This window comes from Rhineura floridana, chromosome 7, assembly GCF_030035675.1.
Source record: "Rhineura floridana isolate rRhiFlo1 chromosome 7, rRhiFlo1.hap2, whole genome shotgun sequence".
Lineage (NCBI taxonomy): Eukaryota > Metazoa > Chordata > Lepidosauria > Squamata > Rhineuridae > Rhineura > Rhineura floridana.
In genome coordinates, this window is record NC_084486.1 from 117,778,838 (window position 1) to 117,799,087 (window position 20,250).

Genomic DNA, 20,250 nt, shown 5'->3' on the forward strand with positions numbered 1-20,250 from the left:
CAGAGAAGCTAAATGAATTCTTTGATCTGTCTTCACAGCGGAAGATACAGGGAAGATCCCAGTACCTGAAGAAATTTTTGCAGGAAGTCTAAGGAACTGTGGCCGAGAGAGGTGACGAGAGATGAAGTTCTAGGCTTAATAGACAAAATAAAAACTGACAAATTGCCGGGTCCAGATGGAATCCCACTGAGAATTCTCAAAGAACTCAAATGTAAAATTGCTGAACTTCTTACAAAAATATGTAACTTGTAATTCAGATCTGCCTCCATACCTGAGGAAAGGAAAGTGGCCAACGTAACACTAATCTTTAAAAAGGGATCAGGGGGATCCTGAAAATTACAGGCCGGTTAGCTTAACGTCTGTCTCAGGAAAACTGGTAGAAGTATTGTTAAAGATAACCAAGCATATAGAAGAGCAAGCCTTGCTAAAGCAGGACCAGCATGGCTTCCACATGGAAAAGTCCTGTCTTACTAACCTACACAAGTTCTTTGAGAGTGTCAACAAGTATATAGATAGAGGTGATCCAGTGGACATACTGTATTTACACTTTCAAAAAGCTTTCAACAAGGTACCTCACCAAACTCTCCTGATTATGTTTAGCAGTCATGGAATAAGAGAAGAGGTCCTCATCTGGATTGGGAATTGGTTAAGTAGCAGGAAGCAGAGAGTATGAATAAACAGACAGTTCTCCCAAGGGAGTGCTGTAGAAAATGGAGTCCCCCAAGGATTGGTACTGGAATCTGTGCTTTTTAACTTGTTTATTAATGACCTAGAATTAGGGGCGAGTAGTGAGGTGGCCAGGTTTGCTGGTGATACCACATTGTTCATGGTTGTTAAAACAAAAAAGGATTGCGAAGAGCTCCAAAAGGATCTCTCCCAACTAAGTGAATGGGCAGTAAGGTGGCAAATGCAATTCACTGTAGACAAGTGTAAAGTTATGCATATTGGAGCAAAAACCCTATTTCACATATATGCTGATTGGCTCTGAACTGGTAGTGACTGACCAGGAATGAGATCTTGGGGTCGCAGTGGATAGCTCAGTGAAGATGTTGATCCAATGTGTGGCAGCTGTGAAAAAGGCAAATTCCATGCTAGGAATCATTAGGAAAGATATTGAAAATAAAACTGCCAATATCATAATGCTGTTATACAAATCTATAGTGCAACCACATTTGGAATACTGTGTACAGTTCTGGTTGCCTCACCTCAAAAAGGATATTGTAGAGCTAGATAGGGTTCAGAAAAGGGCAACCAAAATGTTCAAGTGGATGGAATGAATCCCCTACGAGGAAAGGTTGCAGCATTTGGGGTTTTGCTTACAGAAAAGGTAAGAGGCGGAATGATAGAAGTGTATAGAATTATACATGACATGCAGAAAGTGGACAGAGAAAAGTTTTTCTCCCTTTCTCATAAACTAGAACTTGTGGACATCCAATGAAGCAGCATATTGGAAGTTTCAGGCCAGACAAAAGAAAATAATTATTCACACACTCCCACAAGAGGCAGTAATGGCCACCAACTTGGATGGATTTAAAAGATTAGACAAATTCATGGAGGATAAGGCCATCAATGGCTACTAGCCATGATGGCTATGCTCTGCCTCCACAGTCGGAGGCAGTATGCTTCTGAACACCCCTTGCTAGAAACTGCAGGAGGGGAGAATGCTCTTGTGCTCAGATTCTCCTTGCAGGCTTCCCACAGGCAGCTGGTTGACCACTGTGAGAACAGGATGCCAGACTAGATGGGCCACTGGCCTGATCCAGCAGGCTCTTCTTAGTTCTTAAGAAGCCCAAGGCAGCAAACACTGAACAGTAATAACATTCTCAGTATATTCTAAACATGAATTAGACTTAAAATTAAAAAATACAGACAGAACTAATCATGCTAATGAAAGGCTCAATCCTGAATGTTTGACGTAATTGGAAGTCTTACTATGAATTCTCAGGCACCACTTGATTCTGGAAGCAGGAGTTCAAAGTACAGTATACATGTTTTGTACATTACATAAAAAATCCAGAATGCTTTGAATTCAAGCACAAAATGCAAGTTATTTTCACATGTGACTGTAGTCTTTTAACATTCAACTACATTGGCATGAGCAATTACATTATCAGGAATCATTTTGTTAAAACCTCATGCCATGTTTCAAGAACAAAATGCTAAGGGAGACCTTGAGATGAGATATGAAATTGAGGAAGCATCCAAAACTAGGAAATGTGGTAGTAATGGGTGACTTCAACTACCCAGACATAGACTGGCCGCATATGTGTTCCAGTCATGACAAAGAAGCAAAATTTCTAGATATTCTAAATGACTATTCCCTAGACCAGTTGGTCATGGAACCGACCAGAGGGACGGCAACCCTGGACTTAATCCTCAGTGGGGACCGGGACATGGTGCGAGATGTAAGTGTTGTTGAACCGATTGGCAGCAGTGACCACAGTGCTATTAAATTAAACACACATGTAAATGGCCAATTGCCAAGAAAATCCAACACGGTCACATTTGACTTCAAAAGAGGAAACTTCACAAAAATGAGGGGATTGGTAAAAAGAAAGCTGAAAAACAAAGTCCAGAGGGTCACATCACTCGAAAATGCTTGGAAGTTGTTTAAAAACACTATATTAGAAGCTCAACTGGAGTGCATACCGCAGATCAGAAAAGGTACCGCCAGGGCTAAGAAGATGCCAGCATGGTTAACGAGCAAAGTCAAGGAAACTCTTAGAGGCAAAAAGTCTTCCTTCAGAAAATGGAAGTCTTGTCCGAATGAAGAAAATAAAAAAGAACACAAACTCTGGCAAAAGAAATGCAAGAAGACAACAAGGGATGCTAAAAAAGAATTTGAGGATCACATTGCTAAGAACATAATTTATTTATTTATTTATTTTATTATACTTGTATACCGCCCCATAAATACATTCAAAGCAGGAGACCATCTAGGGAGGCGATTGGACCCTTGGATGATAAGGGAGTCAAAGGTGTACTAAAGAACGATAAGGAGATTGCAGAGAAGCTAAATGAATTCTTTGCATCTGTCTTCACAGTGGAAGATATAGGGCAGATCCCTGAACCTGAACTAACATTTGCAGGAAGGGATTCTGAGGAACTAAGACAAATAGTGGTAACGAGAGAGGAAGTTCTAAGCTTAATGGACAATATAAAAACTGACAAATCACCGGGCCCGGATGGCATCCACCCGAGAGTTCTCAAAGAACTCAGATGTGAAATTGCTGATCTGCTAACTAAAATATGTAACTTGTCCCTCGGGTCCTCCTCCGTGCCTGAGGACTGGAAAGTGGCAAATGTAACACCAATCTTCAAAAAGGGATCCAGGGGGGATCCCAGAAATTACAGGCCAGTTAGCTTAACTTCTGTCCCTGGAAAACTGGTAGAAAGTATTATTAAAGCTAGATTAACTAAGCACATAGAAGAACAAGCCTTGCTGAAGCAGAGCCAGCATGGCTTCTGCAAGGGAAAGTCCTGTCTCAGTAACCTATTAGAATTCTTTGAGAGTGTCAACAAGCATATAGATAGAGGTGATCCAGTGGACATAGTGTACTTTCAAAAAGCGTTTGACAAGGTACCTCACCAAAGACTTCTGAGGAAGCTTAGCAGTCATGGAATAAGAGAAGAGGTCCTCTTGTGGATAAGAAATTGGTTGAGAAGCAGAAAGCAGAGAGTAGGAATAAACGGACAGTTCTCCCAATGGAGGGCTGTAGAAAGTGGAGTCCCTCAAGGATCGGTACTGGGACCTGTACTTTTCAACTTATTCATTAATGACCTAGAATTAGGAGTGAGCAGTGAAGTGGCCAAGTTTGCTGATGACACTAAATTGTTCAGGGTTGTGAAAACAAAAAGGGATTGCGAAGAGCTCCAAAAAGACCTCTCCAAACTGAGTGAATGGGCGGAAAAATGGCAAATGCAATTCAATATAAACAAGTGTAAAATTATGCATATTGGAGCAAAAAATCTGAATTTCACATATACGCTCATGGGGTCTGAACTGGCGGTGACTGACCAGGAGAGAGACCTCGGGGTTGTAGTGGACAGCACGATGAAAATGTCGACCCAGTGCGCGGCAGCTGTGAAAAAGGCAAATTCCATGCTAGGGATAATTAGGACAGGTATTGAAAATAAAACAGCCGGTATCATAATGCCATTGTATAAATCTATGGTGAGGCTGCATTTGGAATACTGTATACAGTTCTGGTCGCCTCATCTCAAAAAAGATATTATAGAGTTGGAAAAGGTTCAGAGGGCAACCAGAATGATCAGGGGGATGGAGTGACTCCCTTACGAGGAAAGGTTGCAGCATTTGGGGCTTTTTAGTTTAGAGAAAAGGCGGGTCAGAGGAGACATGATAGAAGTGTATAAAATTATGCACGGCACTGAGAAAGTGGATAGAGAAAAGTTCTTCTCCCTCTCTCATAATACTAGAACTCGTGGACATTCAAAGAAGCTGAATGTTGGAAGATTCAGGACAGACAAAAGGAAGTACTTCCTTACTCAGCGCATAGTTAAACTGTGGAATTTGCTCCCACAAGATGCAGTAATAGCCACCAGCTTGAATGGCTTTAAAAGAGGATTGGACAAATTCATGGAGAATGGGGCTATCAATGACTACTAGCCATGATGGCTGTGCTGTGCCACCCTAGTCAGAGGCAGCATGCTTCTGAAAACCAGTTGCCGGAAGCCTCAGGAGGGGAGAGTGTTCTTGCACTCGGGTCCTGCTTGCGGGCTTCCCCCAGGCACCTGGTTGGCCACTGTGAGAACAGGATGCTGGACTAGATGGGCCACTGGCCTGATCCAGCAGGCTCTTCTTATGTAACAGCATTCTGCTTAACAATGGAGTTCTATTTGTATACAATTACAAACTAAGCAGTAATTGAACAGTTGCAGATGTTCCTGTATTCTGTACCATCCTGCTTGCCTCTTGACAATTCATGTTGCTTTGAGTACTAATCTGACTCTTAGATAAAATACCATGAAAGTTTGTTAGTACTATTCAGATTGCAATCAGGCACAGAGAATATGCTGGCTGCTGAACGCAGGAATTGCTCAAGTTCTACATAATCTAAAAACATGATACCTTAACATAGCATTCCATCAAGTTTTATTGCAATGGAATCTACTAAGGCCACAATCCTATATATACCTGGAAAATGGAAATGGACTGCCTTCAAGTCAATCCTGACTTATGGCGACCCTATGAATAGGGTTTTCATGGTAAGCGGTATTCAGAGGGGGTTTACCATTACCTCCCTCTGAAGCTAGTCCTCCCCAGCTGGCTAGGGCCTGCTCAGCTTGCCACAGCTGTACAAGCCAGCCCCTTCCTTGTCCGCAACTGCCAGCTGGGGGGCAACTGGGCTCCTTGGGACTATTCAGCTTGCCCACGGCTGCACAGGTGGCAGGGCACATAACATCTGAGCCACTCACTGTGGGGGTGATCATTAGCTGGCCCTTGACACCCAGGAGACACGAGAGTGGATTTGAACTCGCAGACTCTGGACTTCCAGCCAGGCTCTCCTCCCCACTGTGCTATACCAGCTAGTATATATGCTTAGCTGCGAGTTGTCCTATTGAATGTATCGGAGCCTATTTCTGAGCAGACATATATAGGATTGCACTGTAAGACACCTAAATAAAGTCAGGCTGAAACAACTAAATGCAACCTAATGGAATTTTGTTTTTCCACTTAACAGCTGGCACTGTTTACCTGATAATAGCAGCAATGCTCTCATTTCTCACAGAATGATACATTAGGCTCTCTTCATCTGTAAGTGTAATATGCTGAAGGAACACTTTGCGTCCCGGGAGCTTCAAAACTGGCTTCCCTTTAACTTTGCTTGTTTTAGTTCTTCGAAGTGTAATGCTCTTAATCAATAATTGTAAACGCCTCGAGAGACAAAAGAAGCACCCATGAGATTTTAATACCAGACATATTTCATATATCACTCTGTTACTCAGTCTTGTACACCCAGTGAAGTTATACATTTTCTATATTTTTCTTTATTCTTCAAAAAAGGATTAAAAAGGAATCTATATTCTCCACATATTATTGTTTATGTATAAACCTTGTATTGATCTTTACAAAATTTACTTTAAAAAAGAAACATTTCATACTTAAGCCCGCCTTGATCTCCCATAGTGACAGGCCGCTGGATTGTTCTATGCCACCACTCTCTATCTATAAAAGGCTTCAACTTTAAAAAGGAAAGAAGAGACCACAAATCTTTTAAGGAATTCTGAATAGGTGTGCCTAAAAGGAAGACAGAAGACAAAACAAAAGCATGCCACACATTATGATGACATCATGTACAATTTGCTCAAAAATATCAGAAGACACACCTGGATCAACAAAAAGTATCCTTTGTACAAGGATCAAGAACTTGCCAAAATAATTACTTTGGAATCTGTAACAAAATGACAGCTTTAATTATTGTGTAAAACTGGCAAACATATCACTAAGCATCCATCAAAAGTTAGTTGTACACTAGCATTCAGTTTCCCAGACAAGTTTTATTTGATGCCACTTTCACATATTTAAGCATTTATTAATTTCCTATAAAGTTACATTTAGACATGAAAATATCTAAGGACGATTGACTGGCTGGCAGACAGATGGAAACAGTTGCAAGGCTAAATTATCAATATTATTTGGATCAATACATTCTGGTAGTGGATCCTGAGGATTTTATTTCATCAATTAAAAATGATTTTTTAAAAGCAGTGCCTGCTTGTAAATAATGAAGTCCCTCACTACCCCGAATTGTAATAGCTCTGGCATCTACTTTGCTTAGTTTTTGAAGCATCTTTAGTCAGGTACAGACATACCTCAAAAGCTCTAGAGCCCGGTCAAAGTAGCATTTGAACTGAAAATAAATCTTAAGATTAAAGTGGCTTAAAATGCATTAGTGCCTTTGCTCACATATATGTATTGCCTCTAAAATTAATGGCAACTTCAAAATGCAACTATAATCAATAAATCAAGAGTGCGTTGGATCCAGACATCAACTGGCAGAAGCTGACTAAAGCCTGTACTTTTCCCCACCAGTCTCAGAGTCCCCAGGAAATACTTCCCTGAGAATCCAAGTCCCCATGGTACAGGAGAAGGGGATGATGGCGGACAAGTCTCAGCCTAAGTGCCCTTGCTCATACAACTATTCAGTTCAACAAATAATTAATTAAATATTTAAACCCCACTGACTTCATGACCAAAGGCCATGGACAACTGCTGTCCTAGGAGAGATGCTTCCCTTAACATGAGCATATGGGTCTGGTCCCAGAAGCCCATAAAAATTAATCAGTGATAAGAGTTTGAGCCTACTCCAATTGTGGCTTTAAATCCTGTCCTTAACAGTAACACCATCAGTTCAAGCAGCAAAATCTTGACCATTTGATTAGTGGTTGCACTGCCCAGGGAAATGACCATTTCTGTATCAACTGTGATGTTAACATTTTTGCAGTTGAAATTTAAGATTGGAAAACTAAGAACAATGCGAGAGAGAGGCAACAAAAGACAGGAGTAGCAAAGGTGCTTGTTCCCACAGAAATTGCATTTGTAACCAAGTGAATGCAACAAATGCATTTTCCAGAAAGGACAGTCACAGTGAGCAACATCAGACACTCATAGAAGCAGAAACAACACTTCCACAATGCACTAGTTTTGGCTGCTTCTCTGGGTGCTGACAGCTACTATGATCAGGAAGCAGGTAAAAACAGAAGCTGCAGCCCTAGCAGAGCTGCTCTTGTATCCCTTACACACTGCAAACAGTTGCTTCATTCCATGGCCTCAGGAGCAACTGGTGTGGTGGGACAGTGCCATACTGCTGCCCTCGCAAAAGCAGGGTCACAGCTGCTTGACAGGACAGGGCAGCGGTATCAGGGCTGGATAGGTGCACCAGTTGGAACACAAGATTGGCTCTGCTGATGTATCCATGCAGCCCTGACCTGCACTATCCTGCTAACTAAGCAGCAATGACACTGCTGCTGGAAGAGCAGCACAGCACTGTCCCACCACACTAGCTGCTCCTGTCTGGACTGAAATTTGAATGCTCACTGGAGGAGTGGATGGCAAAAGATTCTTTGCAAGTGATACTTGCCCCAAGCAGGTAGCAAGTTACATTCCTAATGAAAGCAATTTTACAGAGTGTAAACCAAATGAAGAGGCATAATGCATTACAAGCCTAAAAATCCAACAGAAATCAATAACCCATTATCAAGCGTAACTGGTTACAGCCAGTGCTTCAGTGTTCTTCCTTTGGCATAATTACCTGTCAAAATCCATCTTCTTTGCGCATCGAGATCCAGCACAGCTTTTGTCTGTTGAGCATTTGGATTTCGTATTGTGTGTCCTTCATCCAACACCACTCTCAGCCATTTTAATTTGTGTAAAGGACTATTACCTCTGGCCTAGAACAAAAGTTTATTCTTGAAGTACCACAATAGTTGTCAAAACTAAACTGTGAAAAGCAAGTGCTCTTTCTGGAGAGTGTCTTTTTAAAAATTAGAAGAAATTGCTTTGTCTGTGACTTTTATAAATAGGAATAGAGGAAGTCAGCTATATCAAGCATGCCTCAAGGCCTGTAAGCAGGGTATTTTTGTTCCTAACCTGCAAATTAACCTACAGAGCACAACAGTAAGCAAGCTACAAGCAGACATGCAATAAGCCACAGATATGAAACCTTTTTCAGCCCAAGAGCCACATTCTCTACTGGGAAATTTTCTAGGAGCTACATGCCAGTGGCGGACAGGACCAGAGGCAGAAGGCAGAGCAATGAACAAGTTTTACTTATAAGACATTTGTTTTTAAGATGTTTTAGAGTGTTTTTGTTTGCCGCCCTGGGCTCCTTTTCTGGGAGGAAGGGCAGGATATAAATTTAATTAATAAATAAGTAAGTAGGACTGTACAGTAGGCTAGTATCTACACACACATCCCCCTCTCTGCTCCAAGCAAGATCCATAATCCGAGTTCAGGGGAAAAACTCAAGGACTGTGAGACTGGAGGGGGTGTGGCCTGAGAAGAGTTCCAAGGGCCAGAAAGAGGGGCCTGGAGGGTCACATTTGCCTTCAGGTCTCAGGTACCCCACCACTGCAATAAGCAATCAACTTCCATTTAAGATGTCTTCTGTACATAATGACATAAGAACATCCAGTGAAGCTGAACGGTGAAAGATTCAGGTCAAACAAAAGAAAGTACCTCTTCACACAGTGCATAGTAAAACTATTCACTCCCACAAGGCAATGGTGGTCACCAACCTGGATGACTTTAAAAGTTTAGGCAAATTCATGGATGATAAAGCTATCAATGGTTACTAGTCATGATGGCTATGCTCTGCCTCCATGGTTGGAGGCATGCTTCTGAATACTAGTTGCTGGAAACTGCAGGATGGGAGAGTGCTCTTCCACTCAGGTCCTGCTTGCGGGCTTCTCATAAGCATCTGGTTAGGCATTGTGGCAACAGGATGCTGGACTAGATGGACCACTGGCCTGATCCAGCAAGCTCTTTTGTTTCGAGAAAGCTATTGCGATGGCTTAAATACAGCATACTCCATTTATAGTTCATATCTAAAGCAGACATAACATATATATGTTAAACTTATCCCCATGACAGTCATCGATTTAATACAAATCACTGGAACTACCACTTTCAAATAAATAAATTAGCAGCTAAGCAACAGTTGGGGGGGGGGTTGTAGGGGGGAGAGAAAATGGAAATATAGCTTCCGTTTCACTCCAGGGAAAGCTCATATTTATTTAACAGGATTTATATTACCACTTAATCATCAAAACTTATAAGCAGTTTACATAAAATATACATCAAAATTACCAACAAAAACAGATGTAAAGAACAAGTTGACCTAAAAATCCAAATTATTAAAATCAGCCATTTTAAAGATATACATATATACATTATAAAATAAAATTACATATTAAAATACATGCCAAATTTACATTTCTGGATAGGCTTCCCTAAACAAAAAGTTTTTTGCAGGTGCTGAGAACAGTACGGCATTTTAGAGTGTTCCAACTGGAGTAATAGGAAAATAGCCCAAGCCCTTGATTTTCAACAGCAAGCACCCACACCAACATGCAATTTACATCCCACTCAGAGACACATAAGAGATATGCCAAGGAAGGCAAGACTGTGGCAGCCCCTTAAAAAGGTCACAGCCACCAGACATGCAGCCTAAACTGTATGTTTACAATCCGTAATCCCACACTTCTGCAATCACTCCCACATTCCAACATCAGATGTAACTTAAAACTGCTGAAGACTTGAGAGCATGCTTTTAATGTTGCTACACTGCTACTTACATAAGACATGTATGCCCATTGCACAGTACATCTGTTTTAAACTGCATGCAACTATATTTATCAACATCAACTTCCACGACATCCTAAAAAGGTGTTTGTATAAGAGGGGATGCAATTCTCAGAACTGACATAATTTTCAGGATCCATGTGCAAGAACCAAGTTATATCTTCTTGTTGCCCAGCTGGAAATCTAATATTAAAGTCATGAGAACTTCAAGGTAAGAAATTTCATTTATATCCCTTCTGTAACAACTGATATGGAATAATATCCAGGTTATTTCCAAACTATCCATTACAGAAATTTAAGCACTTAATGCCAGGTAGAACAAGACTCCAACTGTACCCAATTAAATCATATTCACAGCCAACCCACTGAAATCAATGTACTTCAATTATTATTATGAATAATAATAATTAAAGTTATATCCAGCCTTTCCTCCCAGTAGGAGCCCATCAGTTTCAATGGGTCTGCTCTAAATATGTCTTAGATGGATACAACCCCAAAGCTACAATATAATAAAATATCCTCCCTATTTTAATGAAAATGCATCATAGTGCAGCTACAGTCTAATGAGCAACTCAAGTATAAAACATTAAACTGTCTCAGGATAAAAACATAGTAACAATTAGAAGTTAGAAGCCATTAGAAGCTGGAACACCTGGTTGGGGAGAAGACATTTGCCTTCTCATTCCCCCAGCCCTTTCTGCCACTTGAAGCCACCACAGAGACAAAATCCATCTTCTCTGTGCATCTGCTTAGATCTGTAGGTTGATGGATGAGTCCTGCCCCTGTAGCTGCCAAATGCTGCCAGTTTAACCTGGTAGCCATTCTGAGGAACGAGATCACAGGTGATGATACCAGATGAGTGCTGGCAATCTATGTTTGGAGAAGCTTTCTGTGAGAGGAAAACCTCATTCATATTACTTCTTTTGAATTGCCTAGGAAACCTGTATAATTGGAAAGTCAGATAATGCATTTTAAACAAACTAAAAAGGCGCAATAGAGCTCTTGGAACTGATTTTTTAAAAAAGAGGTAAATACTACAATATTCTAATTTTTGAACAAGATGTCAATAAACTTTTTTTCTTTATCTTACTGTGATTTTTCACTACACTTACTCTGTAGTCACTAGCTAAAACGTTGTATGTTGTTAATACAACATCCTGGCTTGAAAGTACTGCTGGATCTTTGCTGCGCTCCAAGCCATAGTAAACGTAAGTATTCAAGTGAACACATGGATCAACATGTTGTTCAAACTGATCCTGAAATGAAAATTAACAAGGAGGTTATGATTAATTGATAATGTATGGCTCAATAACGTCATTCTTATGAATGGACATCTTTGCATATGCTAGAAAAGATAGCATCTCTTATATTTAAATCACCTGAAAATTATGTTCAAATAATTAAGATGCGAGACAAAAGCATGCTATATTAGCTATAATATAAACCGGCCTTTCCCAACCCAGCACCCACAGATGTTTTCGACTCACAACTCCCATAAGCCCCAGCCAGTATGGCCAATAGTCCAACATCTGGAAGACATCTGGCTGGAGAAAGTTACTATAAAGTAAGTTTGTTCTATAATAAGGTTTGTTTTCTCTGAACTAATGCTGAAGTGATATTTGCTGATATTTGTTAAAATCAATTAGGACATAATCTTATAGTTCCTGGGAAGGTGGCACAAAGGCCATAGGATAGAGTGACTCTCTCACTCTACCTACAGATGGAGGGGGTCTGCACTCCCTGTTACAAGGACAGAATTCTTCTCTTTCCTTGCCCAGGACTAGAGAGAGGGCTTCTTCAATCATGGCCCCCACCCTGTGGAACTCCCTCCCAAATGATCTCCACCATGCCCCTTCTATGATGAGTTTCTGCCGGGCCTTGAAGACGTGCATCTTCAGGCAGGCTTTTTGGGTGGGTTAGATTTTATCTTCATTGTTTTTAGATTTTTAATGCCTGTGTATTGTATGTCTATGTTGTACGTCGCCCAGAGTGGCTGGACAGCCAGCCAGATGGGCGACTAATAAATTCAATAATAAATAAATAAATAAATAAATAAATAAATGTTCCAAAGAGGCTTTGGATCTCGCAGATCCAAAGTCCTCCCATTCTCTTGACATGTCCTCAAAACAGACTGGTGGTAGTGAAACGGCTGTACACCAGCCCTGAAGCTGGCATGCTCATTTTCCTTACCATTGCTCTCAATGGGCAGAGAAAGGAAAAGCCATGGTCAACTGTGTGAAAGTAGGAAAATCATACACACACACACACACACACACACGGAGTGTCTGTTCCTATTATGTAAACATGATAGGCTTCGGATCTAGCAGTTCCTCCACTCTGGATACTCCATACACACAACACTGACAAATCCTTCCTCCAAGTAACCTTTATATAAAGTCTACTGGAAAACATGCTTATTGATCTTTATTTCCAGCCCTAGCTTTCTATAGCTGCAAGTTGCTTTCTCGAGCAGAGATTCCACACAAAATGCAAGCATGCTAGGATTGGTCTTCAGCCACTTGGGATTTGAGTTCATACCCATCTTTATGACTCTTAAAAGGGAAGCTTGCCTGGGCCCTTCTTTCAGCTCCAGAAGTTAGAACACTCCATAGAAGCTACACGAACTGGAAGAACCACATGTTCCTGAATACTTGTCAAAGTAAACACTGTGCCCTGATTAATTAATTTGGCTTTGGAGACGGAATCTTAACATTTGCAAACCGTAACCAAGAAAAACCTGCACCTTCTGCCTAGTATAATAGTGACAAGTTTTTAAAAATTGCTGACTCCAATGCTATTACCCAACCTCATTTATTGTTCCATGCTCCTTTAAAGAAACTTTAATAGATGAATTTCTATTTTGCCCTGGATTATTCCAAGTTAAGCTCATCATCCCCATGTTGATTTTATGTTACAAGTGTGTTAGACGAGAGATTGCAACATCCTGATTGATAAGGGCTTAAACTCCATAGATTACTTCTCATTTGTGTACTCCAGATTCCTACTCGCCTGGATGTAAAATAGTTGCCGTAAATACTTAGAGCTTTGCTGCTACTTCAGAGGTCAAGCTGTTTCCTCCCTTTTAGACATATGATGAAGCCAAGCCTGAGTTATGTCAATGGAGTAAATGCTTCAATAGGACACCAGTCTTTATGTATTGAGTTCAAAAGCTGCCTTGCGCAAGCAGAAACTATTTCCACTCACGCAGGGCAGGGGCCCCTGTTTTCACAGATTTCCCTTATCCACTGCAAGCCCTACCACCACCACCACAAATCATCTTCCAAAGGTTGATGAATCTCACACAACAGCAGGGAAGGTAGTATATGGGATTGCAGTGGGCAGTAGGAAACCAGCAAAAAAAAAATCAGGTGGTTCACCTTGTACAAGCAGAAGTCCTTTCTGCCTGCACAAGACATGGCATATGACAAGTGACTATCATTTAATCCTTTTTCCTGCAAGCAAGGTGAAAATCTAGTTCAGTATTCAACCCTTTTAAAGTAGAAGAGTCTCTAACATGGGATATCCTGAATAACCTCAACTGCTTGCCCTAAATTAAGAAAAGGGGGGGAAAACAAAGGACAAAAGGAAAATCTAGTAATAAGTGGAAGTGACTAGCTGGTGCAAACATGTGGGTAGATGGTTGCAGAATTTTACAAAAGCCCTGCTCACAAAGCCCTTGTTGAAAAATACCGGTCTACTTAATTTTGAGTACAGAAACCAGAGTCAGCTGTAAGGAAAGTATACAGTGATAAAACATGAGAAAGGAAATTGTTTAAATTTAAAACTTACAATCCAGTTACTTAGGACAGAGAGTGGACAAATAATCAGTGTTGTTTTAAGTCTCTCTTCAACTTCATTTTTCTTTTGCTGTACAGTAGCAACACCTTGGAAGGGAAAAAAAACAACAATTAGCAACGTAACTGAACTATGATACTTCCAAGAAGTCCTTTTTAGAGATATTCAGCCAAGGAGGAACTATCTCCAATCCTAAGCATGTGCTATTCAATTTTTGTTTTTACTACTGCATAGGAATTTAATACTTCCACAGTTACATCAGTCCAGAAGTTTCAGACGATTCCCTTTCCTTCCCATTTGTAGGAATGTTTAAAAGTATACTATGAAGCATTTCATGCTAAGCAGTATTGTAAAAGGAATAGCTTAAAGGTTTTGATACGGTTACCTTTTTTCTTTGCCTTTTTTGAAGAAATGGCTGGTTCCCCAAGCACAGAGGCAAATGATTTATCCTCTTGAATATCACAAGAAGCTGTCAAAAGAACAAATTTTAGCACCAATTATTCACATACATTTGTGAAAACGTTTTAAACAGGTAGTTAGAATACAATTATTTTTCCTGCATTGAGCAAAAGGGTTGGACTCAATGGCTTTATAGGTCCCTTTCAACCCTACTATTCTATGATAAGATAGCTTACTCAATCATGTGAATGCTTGTGCACATACCATCTGTAAATTGTTTTTTTTGTATAAATAAAAACCAATAGAAAGACAGGGTTAGACATTGCAATTCACACACAGATACAGTTTATAGATCAAAAATTATTCTTCGTAGCTTAGGGACACTCCCAATTCAACTAAACAGGCCAATTCATTCACATACCTAAGCAACTTCTCCATAAGCACGGTGGGAATGTGCAAACAGTCATGCACTTTCATCATGCCAACTACTAGGTGTTATGCAACAGTGAATGTTGAACCTTTGCATACAAAATTTGTATTTTATTAAGAGAAATTCACACTAAAATGCTGAAAATTTTCATGTGATTTTTAAAGAAAGAATTGCAAATTTTTACAGAAATATGGAGAAGCAAATTTAAAATTGGAAAAATGAGAAACTGAGATAACCAAAATTGACAGATGCTTCCATCCCTCTTCTGTACACTAACTGGTAGCAGCTTTCCAGAGTTTTAGTCTTTGCCACCCCCACCTGGAAATGCCAGGTATTGAACCTGGGACCTTCTGCAGGAGGTGCTCTACCACTGACCTACATATCTGGTCCATGTCAGTTTTGCATCTTTTCATTCATAAGCCTGTTCCACCCCACTCTCACCTCAATTTGCAAATTATTTATTTTTTAAATGTACAAAAAATCATATTTAGACACGTATTCACAGGTTAGCTCAACATATTCATTTCTAAATGGATTAATTCTAAAATACATATTTTTATGTATTTTGGTATATTTTAAAGCCTTCCAAAAGCAAGGGTTCTATATACAAATCACCCCAAGATCTACCAGAGGACCCCAATCCACCGTCCTGCCCACACCACAGAAGAAAGTGATGGTGAGGTTGTTAGTAAAGATATCCTCCCGGAGACATGGGATTCTGGAAATTTTAGGGCAGTGTTGAATTTGACTATATGTTTTTTTTTTTCAATAATTTTTATTCAGATTTTCATAAAACATACAAGACGAAATCATAAAACATTCAAAGACAAAAAACAAAATCAAAAATAGTTAAACAAAAAGAAAAAAAGAAAAAAAAAACAAAAATAAAAAATAAAGAGTAAAATATTGACTTCCCATTTGTCAAAGATCAAATCAGTTATAAGTCTATAATATATAACAATCCTGTCTCTTAAGTCATAATATAAAATCACTTTCCTCCAGTAGTTATCTTACTTAATCATCAAATCTCATAAACATTACTTTATTCTTTCCACAAAAAGTCAAAGAGAGGTTTCAATTCTTTAAGAAATATATCTATCAATTTTTTTTTCCAGATAAGCATATCGATTAATCCATCTCATTACTAATTATGATAATCTTATTGTCATAACCATAGTCAAAATAAACATTTCAATTAATCCATCACATCAGAATCTGTTAGGTTCAGTAATTTCAGTAGCCATTGTTCTATTATCCCTATTAGTTCCATTTTCCATCTTCCATCTTCAGTAGTCTTGTTAAGTCCAGTAATTTCAGTATCCAATCTTCCATTATCAGTATTCCATAATAATCTTGCTGTCAAAGCCATAGGTCCAATCTTCCATTATCAGTATTCCATAATAATCTTGCTGTCATAACCATAGTCATACAATAAGAGTCTGATGGGAATTACCTCTATCCCAGATATTATCTTGCCAACCATTCTGAATAGGTTGCTGAAATACTGCTGTAAGATCATATCTCTGTTCTTTTTTTCAAAATGCACTGGCTCATCTCTTGAAAGTTTTTCCATTGTCACATGGCTGCAGTTAATTCCATCCATCACATCATTCCAGTCCAGAAGATTATCCATGCCATTGATAACTTTCTCTCTAGAATCTTCCTTAGTTTCTTCAGAGATAACATTAAATTCCAAACAATAGATTTTATTTCTAAAATCCATAAGCTTCAAATCTTTTTCCTGTTCCACGTTTGTTCCAGTCTCCAGGGTCTCCTCTCTCACAGGGACCCCTATTTCTTTAAGCTCCTGTGACATTTTGCTCAATTCAATTATTCCAGTCTCCAGGGTCTCCTCTCTCACAGGGACCCCTATTTCTTTAAGCTCCTGTGACATTTTGCTCAATTCAATTATTCCAGTCTCCAGGGTCTCCTCTCTCACAGGGACCCCTATTTCTTTAAGCTCCTGTGTCATTTTACTCAATTCAATTTTCGGCTCCTTACAACCCTGTCGCAGGTCTTTTTCCTGTTCCACGTTTGTTCCAGTCTCCAGAGTCTCCTCTCTCACAGGGACCCCTATCATTTTGCTCATTTCAATTTTCAGCTCCTTACAACCCTGTCGCAGGGTTCGTTTCGTTATCTCAATTTCATCCATTATTTTCTGAAACATAGATACTTCCAGGTTCTCAGCCACTTTCTTAATTGCCATTTTAAAAGAAAAATATAAAAGAACCACTTCTTATTTCAGCAACAATTGGGTTAATACTCCAAACTTGGTGACATCACAGCGTAAACAGAACAGACAGCCTTATCTCTCCATGCTTAAGTAAACAAAATGCAGTTCCCAGGATCGAAACAATTAATGGCGTTGTGAGAAAACAGATTCGTCAAAATAAAATGAACTAGGAAAAAAGTAATCTCAGACAATATAATATTCTTCAGAATAAAAATCAGGAATAGAAATCCCTCTTCCGTGTATATCTTTAGGGTGCAAATCCAGGACAGCTTTTTGCAACAAAAACAGAGATAAGCTATTAATTAGTGAATAGCAGAGAGAAGTTATGGCTCCCCGGTGAGATGTCAAAAACTGATCAATCTGGCAAATCTCTTTTAAACAGCAACAATTTAAGTCAAGTAAAAGAAAAATATAGAAAGAAGGGTGCTTGCCTGTTAGTGCGTTCTCTCTTTGAAGAAAAGATGAACGTTCGCTTTATCAGATAGAGCTTGATTGTTGAAAATCCGTCCCACCTTCGTCGGCTGGACCTCGTCCCACAAATTAATGAGATCTGGTCGTCCCAACAAAAATAGGCTTTGAGGTTAATCTCTTCGTTTCTCCCTACCCGGGAGAAGTTTAATCAGTCAAAAAAAAAAAAAATCTGACTGATATATCTGAATAAGCTTCTTTTGAGGCAGGAGCCCGTCTCAAAAGCAGGCACAGGCTAAGTCACCCTTCCCGGAAGTCCAGTGAATGTTGAACCTTTGGAAGAATATTTTGAATACATTCAAAGCAGGAGACCATCTAAGGAGACAATTGGACCCTTGGATGATAAGGGAGTCAAAGGTGTACTAAAGAACGATAAGGAGATTGCAGAGAAGCTAAATGAATTCTTTCCATCTGTCTTCACAGTGGAAGATATAGGGCAGATCCCTGAACCTGAACTAACATTTGCAGGAAGGGATTCTGAGGAACTAAGACAAATAGTGGTAACGAGAGAGGAAGTTCTAAGCTTAATGGACAATATAAAAACTGACAAATCACCGGGCCCGGATGGTATCCACCCGAGAGTTCTCAAAGAACTCAAAGATGAAATTGCTGATCTGCTAACTAAAATATGTAACTTGTCCCTCGGGTCCTCCTCCGTGCCGGAGGACTGGAAAGTGGCAAATGTAACGCCAATCTTCAAAAAGGGATCCAGAGGGGATCCCGGAAATTACAGGCCAGTTAGCTTAACTTCTGTCCCTGGAAAACTGGTAGAAAGTATTATTAAAGCTAGATTAACTAAGCACATAGAAGAACAAGCCTTGCTGAAGCAGAGCCAGCATGGCTTCTGCAAGGGAAAGTCCTGTCTCAGTAACCTATTAGAATTCTTTGAGAGTGTCAACAAGCATATAGATAGAGGTGATCCAGTGGACATAGTGTACTTAGACTTTCAAAAAGCTTTTGACAAGGTACCTCACCAAAGATGTCTGAGGAAGCTTAGCAGTCATGGAATAAGAGGAGAGGTCCTCTTGTGGATAAGGAATTGGTTGAGAAGCAGAAAGCAGAGAGTAGGAATAAACAGACAGTTCTCCCAATGGAGGGCTGTAGAAAGTGGAGTCCCTCAAGGATCGGTATTGGGACCTGTACTTTTCAACTTGTTCATTAATGACCTAGAATTAGGAGTGAGCAGTGAAGTGGCCAAGTTTCCTGATGACACTAAATTGTTCAGGGTTGTTAAAACAAAAATGGATTGCGAAGAGCTCCAAAAAGACCTCTCCAAACTGAGTGAATGGGCGGAAAAATGGCAAAAGCAATTCAATATAAACAAGTGTAAAATTATGCATATTGGAGCAAAAAATCTGAATTTCACATATACGCTCATGGGGTCTGAACTGGCGGTGATTGACCAGGAGAGAGACCTCAGGGTTGTAGTGGACAGCACGATGAAAATGTCGACCCAGTGTGCGGCAGCTGTGAAAAAGGCGAATTCCATGCTAGCGATGATTAGGAAAGGTATTGAAAATAAAACAGCCGATATCATAATGCCGTTGTATAAATCTATGGTGCGGCCTGTGAGGCGTCCTTCCCTGGCTCTCCCTGTCAGGTTCCTACCTGCGCGTGGCTACTGCCTGTCTCTAGGCACCACCAGGGACTCCACCAGTCCGGACCGCTCTCTCTTATGATTTCTCTCCCCGCTCTAGCACAGATCTCAACAGATCCCCCTGCTAGGCAACCACCAGTAACGTCCCAATACTAGTATTCCCAGAGACTCTGAATACTGGTATTGTTACTCTCTTCACCGCTGCCACCATTTGTTACAGTTCCCCTTCAGCCTTGGTCATTACCTTACCCTCCCTTCTGGTCTGTGAAACCCCAGCCAAGGATCAGGCCTTTGGTAAACCAAATTAAGTATTTATTACAGATAACAAAGCTAACAAGATTAACAAGATTTCTTCTTAAGGCACATAAGCATATGGTTTTACTCAATACTTATCCGAACTCCACCCCCCTCCTTCTTCACTCTCTCCTGGCAAACAACTCTCTCAAACCCCACCAAGCAATCCACTCTTTCTCTTCTCCCCCCCCCCGTTTCCACAATTCACCACCTCACATTCCCCCAGATTTACCTGTCATCCTTTCATTTATACTGTCAGCCATTTTAAACATTCAGCCAATCATCAAGCATTCTATTGCCCATTCACTCCCCCTCCTCTTTCACTACTTACCATGTATACTCTAAACAACCAGCACTTACCATATATACACTAATATATAGGAACATCACATTTCCCCCCCCTTAAACAACGGCAGAGTATTATTCCTGTTCCAGGATTTATACGTCGCGTTAACAAATAAAAGTCTCTATGGGGAAAATGTCTTTCTTTGTTCCTCTGTCTGGTCACGTCACTGCAGTCCCAGCCACTTGCCTGGAAAGTCCATCGGCCAGTACATTGTCCTTGCCTTTGATGAACTGGAAGTCCACTTGATAGTCCTGTAGGGCCCAGGACCACCTCTGCAGCATAGTGTTATGGTTTTTCATAATCTGCAACCATAACAAGGCCCGATGATCCGTAGTCACTGTGAATCTTCGTCCCCACACGTATG

At 40.2% G+C, this 20,250-nt stretch overlaps 1 protein-coding gene across 1 annotated transcript in view; it reads right to left on the reverse strand.

The window, feature by feature from the left end:
* Positions 1–20,250, reverse strand: part of HLTF (helicase like transcription factor) — a 76,402-nt gene that overhangs the window by 22,309 nt on the left and 33,843 nt on the right. The window contains exons 14-19 of the mRNA XM_061637008.1: positions 14,505–14,588; positions 14,114–14,208; positions 11,437–11,580; positions 8,274–8,412; positions 6,124–6,259; positions 5,717–5,896 (exon numbers count right to left, since the gene is read on the reverse strand). Coding sequence (XP_061492992.1) covers positions 5,717–5,896; positions 6,124–6,259; positions 8,274–8,412; positions 11,437–11,580; positions 14,114–14,208; positions 14,505–14,588 — 778 coding nt within the window. The remainder of the gene's footprint in view (positions 1–5,716; positions 5,897–6,123; positions 6,260–8,273; positions 8,413–11,436; positions 11,581–14,113; positions 14,209–14,504; positions 14,589–20,250) is intronic.